Source organism: Amia ocellicauda, chromosome 17 (genome assembly GCF_036373705.1).
Source record: "Amia ocellicauda isolate fAmiCal2 chromosome 17, fAmiCal2.hap1, whole genome shotgun sequence".
Taxonomy (NCBI): Eukaryota; Metazoa; Chordata; class Actinopteri; order Amiiformes; family Amiidae; genus Amia; species Amia ocellicauda.
The window spans coordinates 3,209,782-3,227,010 of NC_089866.1; the positions used below are offsets into that span (position 1 = coordinate 3,209,782).

Genomic DNA, 17,229 nt, shown 5'->3' on the forward strand with positions numbered 1-17,229 from the left:
ACTATTAAAAGGGTGTGCAAGCCCATGTGTGCGGCGATGCTTTCAGGATTCAATTTAATTATTTTCTTTTGGAGGTAAAGTCTCTGATGGCTGGAATTACGTGATGAATCTGAGCTACACACCTACAATTACTCTGGGAGGCACCAACAACCTCGTCTGGATAAAGTGCAATTCTTACACACCTACTAAAGCATTCAGGGTAAATTGCATGTATATGTATGTAATGGTGAAGCCAAATACTTTGCTTAAAATACTCACTTCTGTTCAACTTTTCCTTTTTATGTGTGTGGAAAAAACTTACCTCAGTTCATTAAGTTCATTTATACAACCTGTTAGTTGTGTTTTTGTTATTGGTCTAGCCAGGGAGTGGGGACTTTATGTTGACATTTTAAAAAATCAGCTATTCTTTCTTCTTTTTTTAATGTCCTTAAAAAAAATTAAAAATAAAGTGTCTGTGGAGTCTTTCTGACACACTTAACATGAATACAAAAAGGAAAAAAAAATGTGAAGATATATAGTTTGCAGGAGTCTTAACACCCTGCAGTTCTACTATATGATTTCGGCATGTGATAAAGACATCATGTGTTGTGGGGCAGTGAGATTGGTGATTGTGAAGAGGTTTCAACAAAACCTTTAGAGAAATCCTTGAAATGTAGAATCTAAACTTCAGTGAATCTAAAAATGAACGCAGAGCAAAGCCAGGGTAACAGAACTGAGTGTGACAGCAGACGCCCAGAGTCATGAGATGTTCGACTAGGTGGCTGATGTAGGTTTAAGAATTCACCATAGATTGAGTCTCTCTCTTTACGATAAATAGGATCACAGTTTAAGAGGAATTAAGGGTACACTTGAATAAAACACGAGCATATACTGCAAGAAGCTGGTAAATTACGAAACTTTAATTGCCAAAGCTATTTCTACCAAAACAAAAATCATTAAAATAACACAAATGGAGTTTATTCCAAGATATCCAGCAGTGCAAGTCTATGGAGTGGTACTAAAGAGAACCTGTTTCACAGGCAGCACATTATTAAGAATTCACACATAAATGTAAACTATTTAATGGTTTATTTCCTTTTACAACTTCTGGCAGTGGTACTCAATCAACCTAAGTCTTTCTAGTTAATTACAAAACAAACAAACAAACAAGAAAACAGATAATGTGTCATTTCGTAACTGCCAATTAAATACTGTTATTCTGAAGGCAAAACAAAAGTAATGAGTGCAAACAGATATTTCAGCATTGAAGATCTTTCATGAGATAATGCCGTTTCAGATCACTTAGTTGACCTTGGGTTGAAAATAATAATAAAAACATGACAAAAAAAACATGGCCATGTACCACTAACATATGGCAACTTCAACTGTTGATAAGACATGGCAATCAGACACTAGTCTTTGGTGTATTAAAGGAAAATGTAAAGTCCTACTGGTGTAAACACTGGGAAATGAACACCACTTTTCTGGGACCTCATGTTGCTACATTTTTATTGCATGGACACGAAAAATTGTTCTTCCTGAAACACTTGAGTACTGTGCAAGCTGCAATATCCCTTTGTGACGCCCGTATCAGGTCCATCCGCCACTGTTTATACAGCCCTGATTTCATTATTGTACAATGTCATAAATACTGTATAAAATCAAAAGAGAAACAACATGGTATGGCTTTCTGCATTTTCAATCAGAAGTGAGTGAAAATCTCTTATGCGAAACAAATTTGTCAGACATTTAGGGAAACAACAAGTCAAGTCCTTTGACGTACCCAAGAGCATTTAACCTTTTCAGACAGGGGGCGGCTTCAGCTCATTTTCAGGATCAGTAATAATTCACAACAAAGTACCTATACAGGCTGCACTTTGGAAACTTTAATACGATGCTACGATACTAACATGGACTAAAATGCAGCCATACCAAAGCATTGTATTTATATCTTCATCATATATTATTTATGATCAAATGTATTTATTACCTACAGCTGTTGCTTAAGGTCTTAATATATTAATGGACCAAAGTACAAAACTTCAGACTAATCATTTTTTCTCTGTCTAGTGACATTTATTAATTTGATTAACATGATTATGAAAACTGATTTGTGTAAATCTCTTTGTAACCACAAAAACAGAAGTGGTGTGCGTATTTCAGGGGGGATACGAATCATGTAAGCATGTAATTTATTTTATCAAAAAATCTTAGCGTTTAAATCTTAGTTTGACAGGATGACTTGAATGGTGCTGACAGCAGCCAATCACATCCTAGATAATCATGCCCTGCTTTTTTGCCACAAAACACAAAACAAATCCAGATTTGGTACCTTTCATACGAGTTATGGATACCAGAACACAACTAGGCAGCATATAGTGCTCAACCCTCCCATAAATATAAATCACAGTTGTTCATACGGTCATGTTTCGACCTTGTCTTCCCATTTAAAATGCATATTGAAATACGTTTCACAGTTGTGCGTGAAAATCGGTGGGTTACAAGGAGAATCTGCCTCCTTTAGCTAAAACCCCATTTTTAAAAATGCCTCTTCCGACAGAGGCCCTTAAATCCACTTTAGCAGGTGTGCTTGTGTAAGGGTCGTAAGCATGTGGTACAGTACATACAAATCTTCCTGGGCAATTTTATTTTCTTAAATACGGTTTTATTTCTTTGAGAATGACTGGGAGGGACAAAAAAAAAAAAAAAAGAATCAATAACCTATGTACAATTGGTTCATTGGTTTTTTGTCAGGTTGGCTGGAAAACAAGAATAAAATAAGATGAAGCAGGCCCAAGAAAAGGGATACTGCAACTGAACGGGTCTTAAAATTAAACCTAAGACATGAAGCTTTGTCTTTGACTTCCAATAAGTATCCTTCGGCTTGTCTGGGTTGTTTAGTCTTCGATCATCTTGCTTCAGTTTAATTTCTCCAGGACGGTCAACTGACGGCTGGATGTTGTCTTTTCTCCGAGTATAGTCCTTTGGTTTCTTTTTCTTTTTTTGATCTTTCATTTTGTTTGTTCGGTCGTATTTTTAAATCCCAGTTCTTCATTGTCAAGGTAGGAGGCACATTTAAAAATACTGCCATTTTCCAAGGACCGTGTCTTTGATTGCATCAACGTATTGTACAGGCACCCAGTACACCCAATAGTAAGATGCTTCCGTTGGACCCAGCTGAAATGCCTGCAAAAAAAGAAATTGGGGAGCGGGGGGGTAGAAAATCATAATGTTTATTTCATAGTAGTTTCATAGTTTATTTCATAGAGACCTCAGATCTTTTAGAAAGCAGAGTATACAAATGCTTTATGTGAAGAATAAATGCATGAGGAAAATAAGTGTTTATTCTGGTGAAGAGAAAAATAACAAAATAAACTACACGACTTGTGGTGACCTTTATCAACATGGTCCTTGGTCATCTTTAGCCCATTACACCCTGAGCCAGGAAGTCTTCTGTTCACACCTACCATCATGTGATAATCCTCGTGTCCTTCAATAGGTTCAGTGACCACGTTCTTGACGGAGCCCATCGGGATCTTCTCTGTTCTTTCTGTAGGGAGAAAAATTTAACTCCATGAAAGGTGTTACTCAACAGGATTCACAAGCCGTTTCCTTCTATGTCTCGGACACCGTCCACGTGGAGTTCAGACCAATTATTCAGCCTTTGTTTTTGGCAACTTCACAAGTTGCGCAATGGAGGTGCTCCTTTGCACAGACATTTCAGATCGGCAAGGCAGATCAAGTGAAGACTTCCACCCCAGTTCTAATATATTCACACACAGTATATGTGCATGTATGAAAGCAACAATTCCCACCCTTAGTGGATAACGCAGGGCAAGCAAACGAGAATCTCTCACCCTTGGTTCCGATCCACAGCTGGTCTTGCTCCAGTTTGAAGGTGAGCCTCACTTTTCCACCCGATTTGTTGTACATTCCAGATAAAGGCACTGTGGGTAAGCGCTCCTGTGGGGCAGATGAGACGTCACTTGTCAAAATATTCAGAGAGGGAATGGCACACAGCAGAGTTGTTAATAATGATATAAAAAATTATTTTAAAAAAAGAGCGTAAAGCACTGTGTGTTGCTACTACCGTACCATAGGGAATGATTCACATCCAGACCGGTTCAAAAAAAGTCATACGTACAGCCCAGTGTCCTCACTGCCTCCCCGTGGGGATGCGGTCTGCCTGGCGTCAGTCAGTGCCGTAACCCAGATGCCTTTTCTCCCAGCACTGGGAAGCATCACCAGGTAGACGGCAACCCCATCGTGAAGGTGAGTGAGGCGTAAAACCGAGAGTAATCTGTGCTTACCTTTGTTCCTTTCACGGAAGGCATTATATCTTCCGGTTTTCCTTTGTCCAGCACTTTTCTGTGTTGCTAAGAGACAATGTTGGTACTGGTTTATTTTTTCCTTTAGCACGGGTACACAGTAAAGCAGCACATGTATAAATAAAACAGGGTACATATTTTAAAAGGCACATGGCATTTTATCTAAGATTATACTATTATTACTGTATTATTAACCACAGACACAGACCAAGACTGGAGACAAGGTGACCCAGCTGTCAGGCTAATGACATATCGGTACTGATATAGTTGCACATGTACTTACCTTTTGCCGGCATAAAGGCTCTTTTTTATTTTCCTCCGCTTTAACTTCTTGCTGAATTGCTTCTTTAGGCGTATTTACTGCTAAAACATCGTTAATTGTTGATCCTACCACCATTATTTTTGCACCATTAGTTACTTTAATGTCACGGAGGGTCTTGTCTTCTGGTAGAAGCCCCTTATACATCACTTTTTGCATAGCAGGTGGAAGACCTGAGGAGAGAGAGAAAGCTGTAATATTGGCATCATGAATGTTATTGACTTGTTCTGATGGCACCGAAAGCGAAAAATGTGGATGAAATAATGGACTCTGCAAAAAGAAACCAGGTCTGCTAATATTTTAGTAGTTAGCTTAACACTTTTGCCAAATCTTTACAATAAAAGATGATCTGAACAATAAAATACTTCCCCACTAGAATTTGTTGACCAGGTTAGGACAGTTATCGTGGAATAGCTGGGTGCTTACCTGTAAGTGAATGGATTCTCTCTTTTAAATTGGCTCCTGTCCCATCCAGAGGCATCTTTAAATCATACTTGTTTTTGTTCCAGATAATTTTCAGCTCCACCATTTCTTTCCCGTCGTCGGTGTCATCCCCGTTACTGACACCCGACCCCTGAGCGTTGGAGTTCTCCTCCACATCGGCATCCCCCTCTCCGGCCTTCTCGCACTTGACCACCGCCTCCTTCTTGGGACTGGCTTCAGCTTCCATAACGACACCTTCACTTCCTGCAGGAAAACACAAGGATGTAGGCATACTTGAACCCCGGACTCCGGAAGCCCAGCTTCCAATGTCAACTGTTTATGGGACGACTTTTTCATTTGTAATGTGTTGGCGCTCACTCTGGTCAACAACAGTGCATCTCAGTTGTAATGCACTAGTTTTCTACATTGCCATAGATTGTTGTTCAGTGTCATATTAATTAATACCAAACACAGACAGTAATTTGTTTAAATTCATTATTATGATCTTCTCGCCCAGTATTTTACATTGCCCTGACCGCCCTGTGTGTACTAAATTACACTTAACCACAGTCACAGTGAACTAAGGCTACATATATTTTTAAAAATAACCCACTTATGCCATCAATCCCAAGACTGGCAGTGAAACTACGCAAACGTGGCTTGAAAAGAGGATGAGTTGCGTACTCACTGCTCCCTTGTAACCCCTGCTTTACACGCAGACACTGCACCTTCAACTCACTGCCAACCTCTGATGACCAACAGGATATTTTTCACATCATCTGCTCCAACAATGACAGCTGGACCGCCATAGCGCGTCATCGTTTCAAAACAAAACACCCCAATCCGACATCAACCGTCCCCCACACCCTACCCTGGACACACGCGTTTATCGCCACAAATGTAGCTTTGCAAACGTTGGGGGTCCGTGCAGAACTTATGTAACCCTCTCTGGCTCTGAAACGCAGCCGATCGCAGTGTGGCACCTTGCCGTACAAAATACATTGAGAAACGCCTGCCTGGCTACATATTGACCGGCGCGAATCGGCTCCGTCTATACTTTACATACTCAGTGTATCATTGAAACACAAACTGCGCTGGCTGATGTAGCGGTATGCAAAAAATATGTTCTACCAATATACCCACCATCCTGAGACGCCATGATGATTGTGTACAATAATGCAGTGTGCCTGCTGGGAAACGTACGTGCTTCTCCGGTATGAGCCAACAGGCTTCCGTAGTGACCCGGCGTGCCTTTTATTAGGAATCTGAGTTCAGTAAGAGCAGCGTGGTTGATTATAATACCTTTTTGAATAAAGCTGCCAGAGGTTGCGATACATTTAAAAGTATTTAATATGATCTGATGCATGTATAATCTATTTGGAAATATGTGTATTATTTTTCAGTTCATAATTACTATGATTCTTGCTTGTTTTAAACCAACCAACTTTAAAAATATAAAACTTAAAATGCTAATATATTTTTAAATGACTGATATATATATATATATATATATATATAATTTGTAGAAGTGTACTGTTTTTGAATGTAATTGCAAATTAATATATGATGTAATATTACGTAGTTTCCAGGGCAGTACATATATACAGCGTGTTTGTGCGCACTTATTCAACGTACTGTACATTTGCTCAGGGTGATGACTGAACATTTAGTGACATTTTTGTGTCATAACATAGCTGTGATTATATGATTCGTGACTATACCACGGGAAGACTAAAGTGCAATAGAAAATAGTGTTTGAATGTGTTCCCATCTTCTTTATGCACTATATTGTATTGTGTAATACTGCAGATTGTATTATAATGTATTTTATTTTGCGGTACACTACACTATAACGTGACTACAATCTATACAATGCCAGAGCCATCAGGGAAATGTGTGTGTGTGTGTCTACGTATGTTTTATTATTTAAATACACCATATGTATATATTTAAACTGAAACAACTCTGCCTGGTTCATGTGATAATGTTTATTCCCTAATATTACTATAGGCTGTGGCCAAATAGGTTTTCATTATTATTTTTTATCTGTTTTGTTATGCTTGTTTATTTTATTAGACCTTTGAATTTCTTTGATACATGAAAATGAGAGTACATTAACTTGTTGCTTTATGAAGTAACGAGTAGAAGTCATTGTAACCAAAGTCAACAGTAGTTTCAACTTTAAGGTACTGTCTCTTTAAGGGAGGAAGGCGGTGTGGAGCGCAACTAGCGGTGGGAGCGAACCGGTCGCGTACGTGTCCGCAGTTCTGCGCATGTTTGCAGAATCTCTGTCCTCCCATTGGTGGAACCGCGCAGATCCGCGCAAAACTGCGAAAATCTGCGCTTCTCGAACGCGACATCCTATTCCCGAATAAGGCACGTCGAGACTACGTACATTGTTGTGGACAATACGCTGGCTAACTGCATCTTCTGTCAGAAGCCATGACAGGCTGTCGCAAGCGGAGACTCCAGTGTCTGCATGTTTATGAGGCTGCAAACAGCACGTCTATCGACCATGGCAGACTTCAGGACGTTCAATGTGCTCATTCTGGGAATAGGGTTCATGCTGCTGTTTACTGCCTTTACAACATGCGGAAACATTGAAGTAAGTGCAGCACAGGTCACTTGAGTTAAAGCGCCAGCCCGCGTCTGGAGTCAGATTGAGACTGAGAGCATGAACTGATCAATAACTGGTGCTGAGCTGTGTAGGGGAACTATCGATTGCTAAAAGGACCATGTGCAAATGGATAAACTGGCTCAGCTGATCATTTGTTTTATTTATTATCATTTATTTATTTTCTGTTTTAAAATAAATGATACATTCTGCATGCTTATTAAACTGTGAGGGCAGATTAATTAATTAATTACATCTTTCATTCTGTATGACGCTCATGATGATGATGATGTGTAGATATTTGTTGTAAAATTGTCTTAATGAAATTTGAAAACGAGAGTATAGACGCATAAAGAAAATAAACCAGGTTATTGTTTTAATGCATGTATGCATGCTTTAATTTGTTTCAAATGTCATTGTCAAATATAGGCTATATAACTGGACATTGAAGTTTAACCCAAGTGCATGATCAATACTGTGCTTTAAACTAAGACCAACATAAAGACACACACAAAAACCGAAAACGAATATTTACACTGGGGTAAAACTGGGGGCAAAGTAAGTCTTATACTACTATCTAACGTACATATAACAGAAACTGTCTGGGTGTATTTAACGCATTTGTTCCGATTTACACTTAAATTAGACCGTCTGCCTGGCGTTATTATGTCCTTGCCATCTTGGTACAATATATCATGTGATTTCTGCAAGTAAAAGGGCCCTTTTGTTGATCTCATTTGCTTGTGTCCCAGTTATATCTTATGACAACATATTCCAGCAGCTCTCCATGAAGACCAATTTCTTAACATCAATAACACAATTCCACATTTCAGCCTGATGCCACAGTCGTTCACTTCAAAGTACAAAGAATGTCACACTGCTTTGAAAACTGCCGCTATCTCAAATAAGTTGTGCTTTCCCATTAACAAGGGTTAATGTAGACATTGAAAGGGAAAAATACGTATTTCTTCTTCTAACAGCTAGACATGAACATATTGATTTGCAATTACAATTTCATATGTTCATTATTTTTATTAGGATTAGCTTTGGGTTAGCCTTTCTGACTAATCATTATGAACGGATTTATTTTCTCAGTGTTTACCTGAATGCTCAGATTTTGTTTGCCAAATTATTGTCTTTTGTTTGCTTTTGTTTTTAGCAAACCGTTATTAAAAGCTTGGCCAACACTACCTTTGAGGGCAGTGGTTACAACAGGTAAGATGCAGAGTAATTAGTATACATTTGATGACATTTTATGGAAAAACGCATCTGTTAAATCTTAGCATTGTAATAACTGAGAGGGGCACAGAACTATCAATGGCATTTGTTATTGTACTGTATAGTAGTCAGTATAATACTTGATTGTACCAACCTCTTATATATTTCTATGTTTTCGCCTTGCAGTCTGGGTATTATATATGGAGTTTTTTCCATTTCTAATTTACTGGCCCCCTCTGTCGTTGCAATAATCGGACCACGGTTCACTATGATGCTTAGTGGATTATTGTACAGGTAAGTAATCTAATTGGGGGGGACAAAGGGTTTTAATTGAATTTACAATGTAATTGTTTTCCAAATAAATTAAAAGAGACTTTTCTCCCCCAACCCCCACTAGCTTGCCGTGCGTATTGCTTTGTGGTAAGTTTCATACCTCACAAAAGGTGGGGTTCTTTGAAACTGTGGTGAAGAAGTGTAGGAATAGACACAATGTGTTCATAGTCACATCATTATCATACATCTTCCTCATGTCACTGCATGTCCACTACTCTTCTTCTCACAGGCCTAGTTATATTTGATTCAAGCCCCCCTGTTTTAAAAGAAATGCATTTCACCTGCAAACACGAGCTTGCCATCATATTTTTATTTATATATTTATGTATTTATTTTTGGTTTATGCCTTTTACCATGTATCTGTGGGTAGGAGGTATTTTTCATACCAACACAGATATTTTATTAATACATTCTTTGATATTGTCAACCTGCTGTCATCCGTACTGTGAATAGAACATCTAGAGGATCCGACAGTTTTGTTTTTTAGACGTTTTTTCAAAGAATGTGTATTAAGTTCAAGAGGGGAAAGAAACTCTGAAAACATTAGGAGAGGATCGCATTGTAAAACTGTCTTTATTGCAAAGTAGAGTAAGTGAAATGTACTAAGTGAATAAAGTGTGCAAATGATTGCAATATCCTACATTGTTTAAATGGCTAACTGCACTAAATACATGTTATCATATTAGTGTACTTCTCTGATTGTTTATTGTCAACTGAAAGGATTTTTTTGTCCATCTCTCTTCCCAACAGCGGTTACATAGCTGTATTTATTCTGCCTGCCACATGGTCTTTTTACTTGACATCGTTTCTCATTGGTCTGGCAGCAGCCAGTAAGTAGTCTATCTATATTCTTTCACACCAGTAGTGTAGGCCATGCTGTCATTTTCAATAAGTGCACTTGTGCAATGTTCAATGTGTTTTATACATGGGGAAAAAAGCATGACTAGATTATTTAGTTCTAGACAAATGTTGGCAACCAAATAATGTGGAGGAATAGGTCCTTAATGAGTTACCAGTCCTTTCTCGTTAAATATTTCACAATTGGCCTGTGTTTTATTTAATTGGTAGCTAAGTCATAAGGTTTCGTAGTGTCCCAAAGGCAGCATTTATAAATGCTGTTGCAAAAAAACCAGAAGTCATGCAGAAGATATTGTAGTTACTGTGCTTTTAGGAAATTAAAATAGAAACTAGCCTGAGAGGTTTAAATTATGTAGATGCAAACTAAACCAATTAAGACCTAATATTTGGAAAATAAAACGTGTATACATTAAGCCATAGCAGTTTGGGTAATCCATATTTTATTGACGTTCAATTTCAGACTGCTAGGTAACCAATCTTATTTCAGATCAAAGGTTACAGTTGCTTTTTTATGAGAGAAAATGTATAATTTCCTGACCTGTGAAATGCAAATACAGTATCATCTGTTAATGAATAACATAAATCTGAGTGGCAGTGAGCCCCTATTCTCCAATATAATAACTTTCAAGACTGAAACACAAAATGGATGCCATTCAATAATTTAAACATATCAGGACTGAAAAGTTGTAAAAAATGTTTAAATCAGTGCTTTGCGGATCAACTGACACAGATGCGCAGAACAATTTCATTATGTCACGTGATGTCATATTTTCTTGTTCCAGAGTATCGGCAGAGCAAGTAGGTGGTATCTGTTCATGAAACAAATGACAACAAACAAGATCCTAGTTTTCTAATGAATAGAACTCAGTAGGCTTGATCTCAACATCCATTTAACCTCAGCAGTAACGGTTGTACCTATGTAATGCGTATGTTAAAAGCTTGGTAAGTATAATTTAGCAGTTCATTAATTCATCCATTCATTTCCAATATCACTGTAAAGGTTGAAACAGCTATACAGTGCATCTATACATATATACTGATACATGTCAGGACATGAAATAATATTAAAAAAGCAGAGTATTAAACCCGATAAGTGTGTGAACCTGACATTCACCTACCAAGCTTTGAAAATACAGCTGTGTTTAATAGAAACAAGTCAGTCTATTCCTGGCGGTTCGTGTATTTGATGCTTCACTGCAAACTGATGTAAAACTTAATATTTGCATTTCTGTTTAATCAATAAACCAGAACATGGTTGTAGATATTCCAGGTAGTGAAATTATACTGTCACAAGTTTGCTGAAGTCACAGCAAAGTCTTCAACATCTTCCCACAACATCCCCCAGATCTCCCTTGTCTTCCGCGTGCATCCCATGATTTACCGTGTCAACCTAGTCCATTCTAACCAGTGATCGGGGGGGACCAGAGGGTCGTGGTTTATATGGGGTTTTGCATTTCATAGCAAAGATGTTTCAACCTCTTGACATTTTGGCTCTATTTACGTAATAGTGACATTTATACAGGTAGAATACAGTTGGTGTAGCAGATACGGATGAATATGAAAACTCCTTGCCTAACACACAGATACATATAGATCCACCTCAACTTTGAACAAATAAAAATGGCAACACCACAATTTTAAGTGTGTAATAACTTCTTTCTGTGGGTCCTGCTATATATACGGAGTGTAGATTATGAAGCGCAGTATGACAGTGTGCGTTTGTGCGTTTGCAGTGCTGTGGACGGCTCAGGGGAACTTCTTGGTCCTAAACTCCGATGCCACGACTATCAACAAGAACACAGGGATGTTTTGGGTGCTGCTGCAGTGCAGGTATGCCCTTCGATGCCTGATTTTCACCCGCTGCATCAGAAGATGCAGGGCTACATTTTACAGCTATTCATAACATTTTTCGAGCATTAAAAAACATCTTTTAATAACCTGCTAAAACAATAAATATGAACATCATTTATCAATAAATTCATACAATTTCTTTACCCTTTGCCATTCTAATTTCGATGTTTTGAACCCTTGGAATATTTTTAAATAACGTAGGCTTAACAAATTCAAATGTGTTTGCTTGCTAGCTTCTAGGATGTAGTACTTGTATTGTTTACTGTATATTTCCTATACACTTGTGTAAATTGGAATTTGTAAATTGCATTATGCTTCGAACTGTACTGTATTATTGCACTTTGTATTGCTCTTATGTTTTGTAAGTCGCCCTGGATAAGGGTATCTGCCAAGAAATAAATAATAATAACAAACAGTAATAGTTGTGAAAGGGATATATTTATGTTTTTAATTCCAGTATGCTGTTTGGGAATCTGTATATTTATCTGGATTGGAATGGAAAAGCTACAATCACAGGTAACATACTTATATTGTGTCCTATTCCAGGTTATTCTCACAAGAGAGATGTTTCCTATAATTCCTCAGAATTTACTGGTAAATCACTCCTCAGTTGTCCTGTGTTAGTAACAGTTGCCCCTCTTCACAGATGGTGACAGGAAGATGGTGTTTGTGGTCTTGCTCATCCTCTCTGTGCTGGGAACACTGAGCTTCATTATCCTGAGGAAGAACCAGGATGACGAAGAAGCCCTAAATGAGGGAGAGGCCGACTCGCTGCTTTCCGCTCACATGATGTAAAAATCACTTGGGCAGTTTATGTGAATTGTGCATGACTGCTTTCTTTTAAGACCCGATAGTAGCCTGTACAATATCTAACTTTTCACTTACTGGTAAATTGCTAATTATAAACGTATCACTGCTTAATTTATTTATCTTATTTAAGACACTTTTTACTACTTAAAAATAAAATAATGTAATAGGGTACAAGTCTGTAATCTTCAATTTATGGGTAGATGAAAGTTTTGATTTGGTTCAGGCCAGGTTTTAATTCTGTAACTGATAGAAAGTCATTCCAGCCCTGCTGAGATTAGATTAACCCAGGAGTGATTTTGACACATTGCTGTTTTAACCTGTACTTTCCCTTTTCTTACAGTTTTAAGCAGAGAGCAGTTTCTGCTGTAAGAGATGCCAGCACAGAATTCAGTAAGTTATACTGATAATATATTTCTGGAGTTTGAGGAGAAAAAGCTTCTAAAAGAGTTTTAGAAAACAAATACTTCCATCTATTCCTTTGAGAGGCCTTTATGGTTTGCCTGTGTAATGGCATTTTCTCACACTGCATTTGACCAACGTAGAGTCGCTATGACCTGAAGATTGAGTAAGTTTGTGTAAAACGCTTTCTCCGGCATGTTCACTTCTCTTTGTTGGTTTTCCTAGTTCTGTATTATCAATGACATCGTAAAGCATCGAATGCCTTGTGGCTTTTCTTATTTCAGGAACGATGATGAACATGTTTTGCACGAAGACCATTCTTCTCCTGAGTTTCGGCATGGCATACAGCGGTATGTGCCAGACCAACCACGGAGAAGCAAAGATACATTATTTAATGCCTAATTAATACACAAATGTTTTAGAACACCCCCATTTTCCCAGATTTTAATGAAATGTAAGCAGTTCAAGTCCAGTGAATAACCTGAAATGGTACAAAGGTAAGCGGTAAACTGCCAGTAGACTGTCAGGTTCCAGAATATGTCGTAATTGTCAATACTTTCTGAGATTTTGTATTCCTACTCAGACTAAGTATCCCCGCACCCCCCATTGCAGAATGCGGAGGTGGGGGGGGGAGGCGTAAATGCAGGGGCGTATAAAAAACAAAATTATCACATCAGAGAATGCTTCACATCGTTAGAAATTTAAGAGTCTGAGATTTCATGGGATACCAAACATTTGCCAAACAACACAACAGTGAAGAGTACACATGGGATTAAAGAGAAGCACACTGATTTGGTGCCCTTTGTCAGACACCTCCTGAGTCCACTGTAGTGTCTCACTGGAGTATGAGTGAAATATTCATCTTGCATAATTGGATTTTCTCAGGTCTTGAGCTGACATTTTACAGCGGTGTTTATGGGACCTGCCTTGGAGCCACGGCACAGTTTGGACCCTCAGCCAAAGGCTTAATAGGGCTCTCTGGGATACTAGTTGGAGTCGGAGAGATAGTCGGTAGGTATTAAGGTTCGTAACCCAGTTCCTACAAGCATGACAACGTGCAGATGCCGACTAAATTACCACCTGGCTTTCAAGTAGTGGAATCTCTTTGATTTGCAGTAGAGAGTTGGCCTGCTTCACAATTGCATTAATCACAAGTGGGTGTGCTAGAAAAGTCCTTGTTAAGAGCCCTGGAGTGAGAATCCGAACAGTTGTGATTCATCCACTGTTTTTGAATATGTGACTCTGCTGCAAGTGAACCTCTGAGCAATTGTCATTTCCCTCGCAGGTAATGTGAACTGAACAGCCGAATTGTGTGTGTTACCAACAGCAATGCACTATGGATCAGTTGTTTTTGTTTTTATGTATATGTATATATATAGGTGGTGGCTTATTTGGACTGTTATGTAAGAACAACCGGTTCAGACGCACCTCTGTGGTCTTCCTGGGGATGGTCGTGCACTTCATCGCCTTTTATTTAATCTTTCTGATCATCCCTGAAGATGCCCCCATTGTGTTTGAAACCGACACACAGCATGAACCCTATCTCATGCCCAGGTATGGTTCTCTGGGATGCACAGGGTTATTGACGGGGTGTAGGCTTTTCTGTAGCATTTGTCTTTAAAATGGCTGCTTTAATTCACTGATATCTTGGCTTGTCCCCAGTGTGCCCATCGCCTTGATGTGCAGTTTCTTGCTGGGGCTAGGAGACAGCTGCTTCAACACACAGCTCTACAGCATCCTGGGGTGTCTGTACGCTGAGCAAAGCTCACCTGCGTTCGCCATCTTCAAATTCATACAGGTATTGCCTGCAGTCACTTCTGATCTTCTCTAATCTTAATTAAGTTAATTTAATTACAGATCATATTTCAAATGCTGATGAAAGTAGACCTTATTGTAAATAATTACATTTGAACTGTTACACTTTGATCTTCATTAAATTCTTAATTTACACCAGTGCGAAATCTTTAGTAAAAAGCTAAATTGTTAATATTTAATTGTATAAACTCTTAGTCACATTGTCATGTTTTAACAAATAAAATCACAAGACACTTGTAAATTTGTTTTGTTCATACATTTACTCTGGTAATCTGGTTATTTTGGTCTTTCAGTCAATTTGTGCTGCAGTGGCATTTTTCTACAGCGGTTATCTCTTGCTGCCCTGGCAGCTTCTTATAATGGTCATCCTGGGCTTCACTGGAACTCTGTGTTTCTTCCTGGTGGAAAAGATGCAGGATATATCTGTAGACTTACATGAATATTGAATTGTTTCTTGTAAGTTTTTTAAACCGACTTTTTGTGCAGGACCAACAGTTTGTAGGATTTTTTTTTATTGAAAAATGATATGTACTATTTTTATAAAATATCACCTTTGCTACTCAATTTCCCTACACTACAAACTATGTAGTTGCCCTGATTTAGTATTAAGTGAGTGAGGGGATGGTGTGATGACCTAGCTTGTCCAAATGCACTATCAGAATGTGGTTTTAATGAACTGTGTTTTTTTCATGAACTGTAGCCATATACACATTTTCCTACTTTTAAGCCATAAGTTTCTTCATATTTACTAGAATAAGACACAATGTCTTATTTAACTGCAGCCAGTGGTGGTTGGATTCAGTTTTTTTTTTACATATTTATCTCAGGGTACTCCATTACAATTTGTTTGTTTGTAAAAAACACTATTTGCAAGATTGTACTCTACTGGCCATATTAAAATTTTGATAATTAATGAAAAACAATAACTAGAACACTTACCCTAGCCAACTTTTTAAACTAAGTGGAATTTGCATGTCAGTATTGATTGGTTGGCCTGGTAGAAACACAACCCTAACCATAGTGGAAGCCTAAATTACTGGGAAACCTAACCCTAATCCCAGCCCAACCCTGGTGTGAAGCCTAAATCAAATGTTCAGTGAGCATATGCACAATTTAAGACACTACTTAGTAGGCAATGGAGGGATACATTGAAATCACTATCCTATAGACATGCAGATTAGTGCTCTAAATAATTCTTCCCCTGCGTTGCTCACAGCGGTTTTCTGAAAATTAAACCTCTGATACCAAAAGGAGGAGTCTGCACACCTATAGTTGTGAATTAATAGTATCATATTTCACATTGATCAAATGAAGACATGTATTTAATAAATCAAAAGGGTTGGTCAATGTGTAGGAAAATTAACTGCTTTTTTGCAATCACTAATTCTAACTTGCAAGTTAGACAGGTTTTGACTAATACCTACTAAAACAATATGGATTATATGATTTCATTATCCATCTGTGATACTTTTCTTTCTTGGGATGCAGTGCACAATGTAAAGAGCATCCCTGTTACCACAGACCATTCAAGTTTGATGTCAGCCTTGCTGGGGATATGTATTGTGCTCTTAAGTAACATGTTTGGTGTTATACATTGTCGCTCCTATTTTAGTGTAATGCAGCTTAACAATACTCTCACAGAATCATACTATTAGTTTACATGAATGTGCCTGTCAACTTTTTTTCACTTATTTTGTCTTAATTTGTATGAATTCAATACTTTTGAAGGTTGGCAGGTGCGGTCTCCAGTATTCCTGGTGTATACTGTAAACATTTCTGAAGTGAATTATGCAAATTATGTAATGTGTTTATTTGTGTTTTGTGATGATATTATCCTATAATAATTTAAAGTACAATCATTACTGGAAAAAATACACAGCCTGTTTTATTAAACCATTTAGAGTATATGTCTGTATCTGAAAGTGAGCTTTTTGTATTAAAATATTTTACTCCGATATTTTTACTTGCTGGTAATTTTAAAGATGTTTTGTTCTTAATGAATATATATTTATGAGACTTCCAATTGTTTCTAATTGTTTTCAATCAAACATAAGGCTGAAAAAAAAACAGCATAGTTGATGGGTATACATTTTGTATTTTATATATTTTATTAAAATAAACACAAACATTTGTTTTTCAAATTGTTGTTGGTTTATCAATACACATGCCTCAGTGTCAACCACTAAAATTGTATCACCTCACTGTCTCCCTCAACTAAATTAATCAATACTACTATTACATATGTGCAATTGAGTATAAATGCAATAGTATGTGGAGCAACA

At 37.8% G+C, this 17,229-nt stretch overlaps 2 protein-coding genes across 3 annotated transcripts; one reads left to right on the forward strand and one right to left on the reverse strand.

Annotated features, from left to right (window-relative positions):
- Positions 1-1,474: 1,474 nt before the first annotated feature.
- On the reverse strand, positions 1,475-6,264 carry ubfd1 (ubiquitin family domain containing 1). The gene is made up of 7 exons (XM_066689429.1): positions 6,193-6,264; positions 5,053-5,313; positions 4,591-4,799; positions 4,290-4,355; positions 3,837-3,942; positions 3,447-3,529; positions 1,475-3,165 (listed from the first exon to the last, which is right to left on the reverse strand). Exons 1-7 carry the CDS (start codon positions 6,206-6,208, stop codon positions 3,055-3,057), a joined length of 852 nt encoding a protein of 283 aa, XP_066545526.1. The 5' UTR covers positions 6,209-6,264; the 3' UTR covers positions 1,475-3,054.
- Positions 6,265-7,249: 985 nt separating this feature from the next.
- Positions 7,250-16,902, forward strand: LOC136712340 (UNC93-like protein MFSD11). 2 transcript variants are annotated; one of them, XM_066688860.1, is made up of 13 exons: positions 7,251-7,654; positions 8,823-8,878; positions 9,068-9,175; positions 9,965-10,044; positions 11,806-11,902; positions 12,381-12,439; positions 12,570-12,714; positions 13,074-13,123; positions 13,417-13,482; positions 14,018-14,143; positions 14,512-14,686; positions 14,795-14,930; positions 15,241-16,902. In XM_066688860.1, exons 1-13 carry the CDS (start codon positions 7,529-7,531, stop codon positions 15,391-15,393), a joined length of 1,377 nt encoding a protein of 458 aa, XP_066544957.1. In that variant the 5' UTR covers positions 7,251-7,528; the 3' UTR covers positions 15,394-16,902. The 2 variants fall into 2 exon arrangements, with proteins under 2 accessions (XP_066544958.1, XP_066544957.1); XM_066688861.1 differs by lacking the exon at positions 9,068-9,175 and having other exon boundaries at positions 7,250-7,654.
- The last annotated feature ends 327 nt before the right edge of the window (positions 16,903-17,229 follow it).

Excerpts from the sequence above, each read along its gene's own strand:
- ubfd1 (XM_066689429.1), bottom strand. Across the intron at positions 4,800-5,052 it reads GAGAATCCATTCACTTACAG|GTCTTCCACCTGCTATGCAA; the intron begins GTAAGCACCCAG and ends CTCTCTCCTCAG. Across the intron at positions 3,530-3,836 it reads GCTGTGGATCGGAACCAAGG|AAAGAACAGAGAAGATCCCG; the intron begins GTGAGAGATTCT and ends TTCTCCCTACAG.
- LOC136712340 (XM_066688860.1), top strand. The coding sequence starts at position 7,529 with ATGTTTATGAGGCTGCAAACAGCACGTCTATCGACCATGGCAGACTTC. Across the intron at positions 12,440-12,569 it reads TGGAAAAGCTACAATCACAG|ATGGTGACAGGAAGATGGTG; the intron begins GTAACATACTTA and ends CCCTCTTCACAG. Across the intron at positions 12,715-13,073 it reads CTGCTTTCCGCTCACATGAT|TTTTAAGCAGAGAGCAGTTT; the intron begins GTAAAAATCACT and ends CTTTTCTTACAG.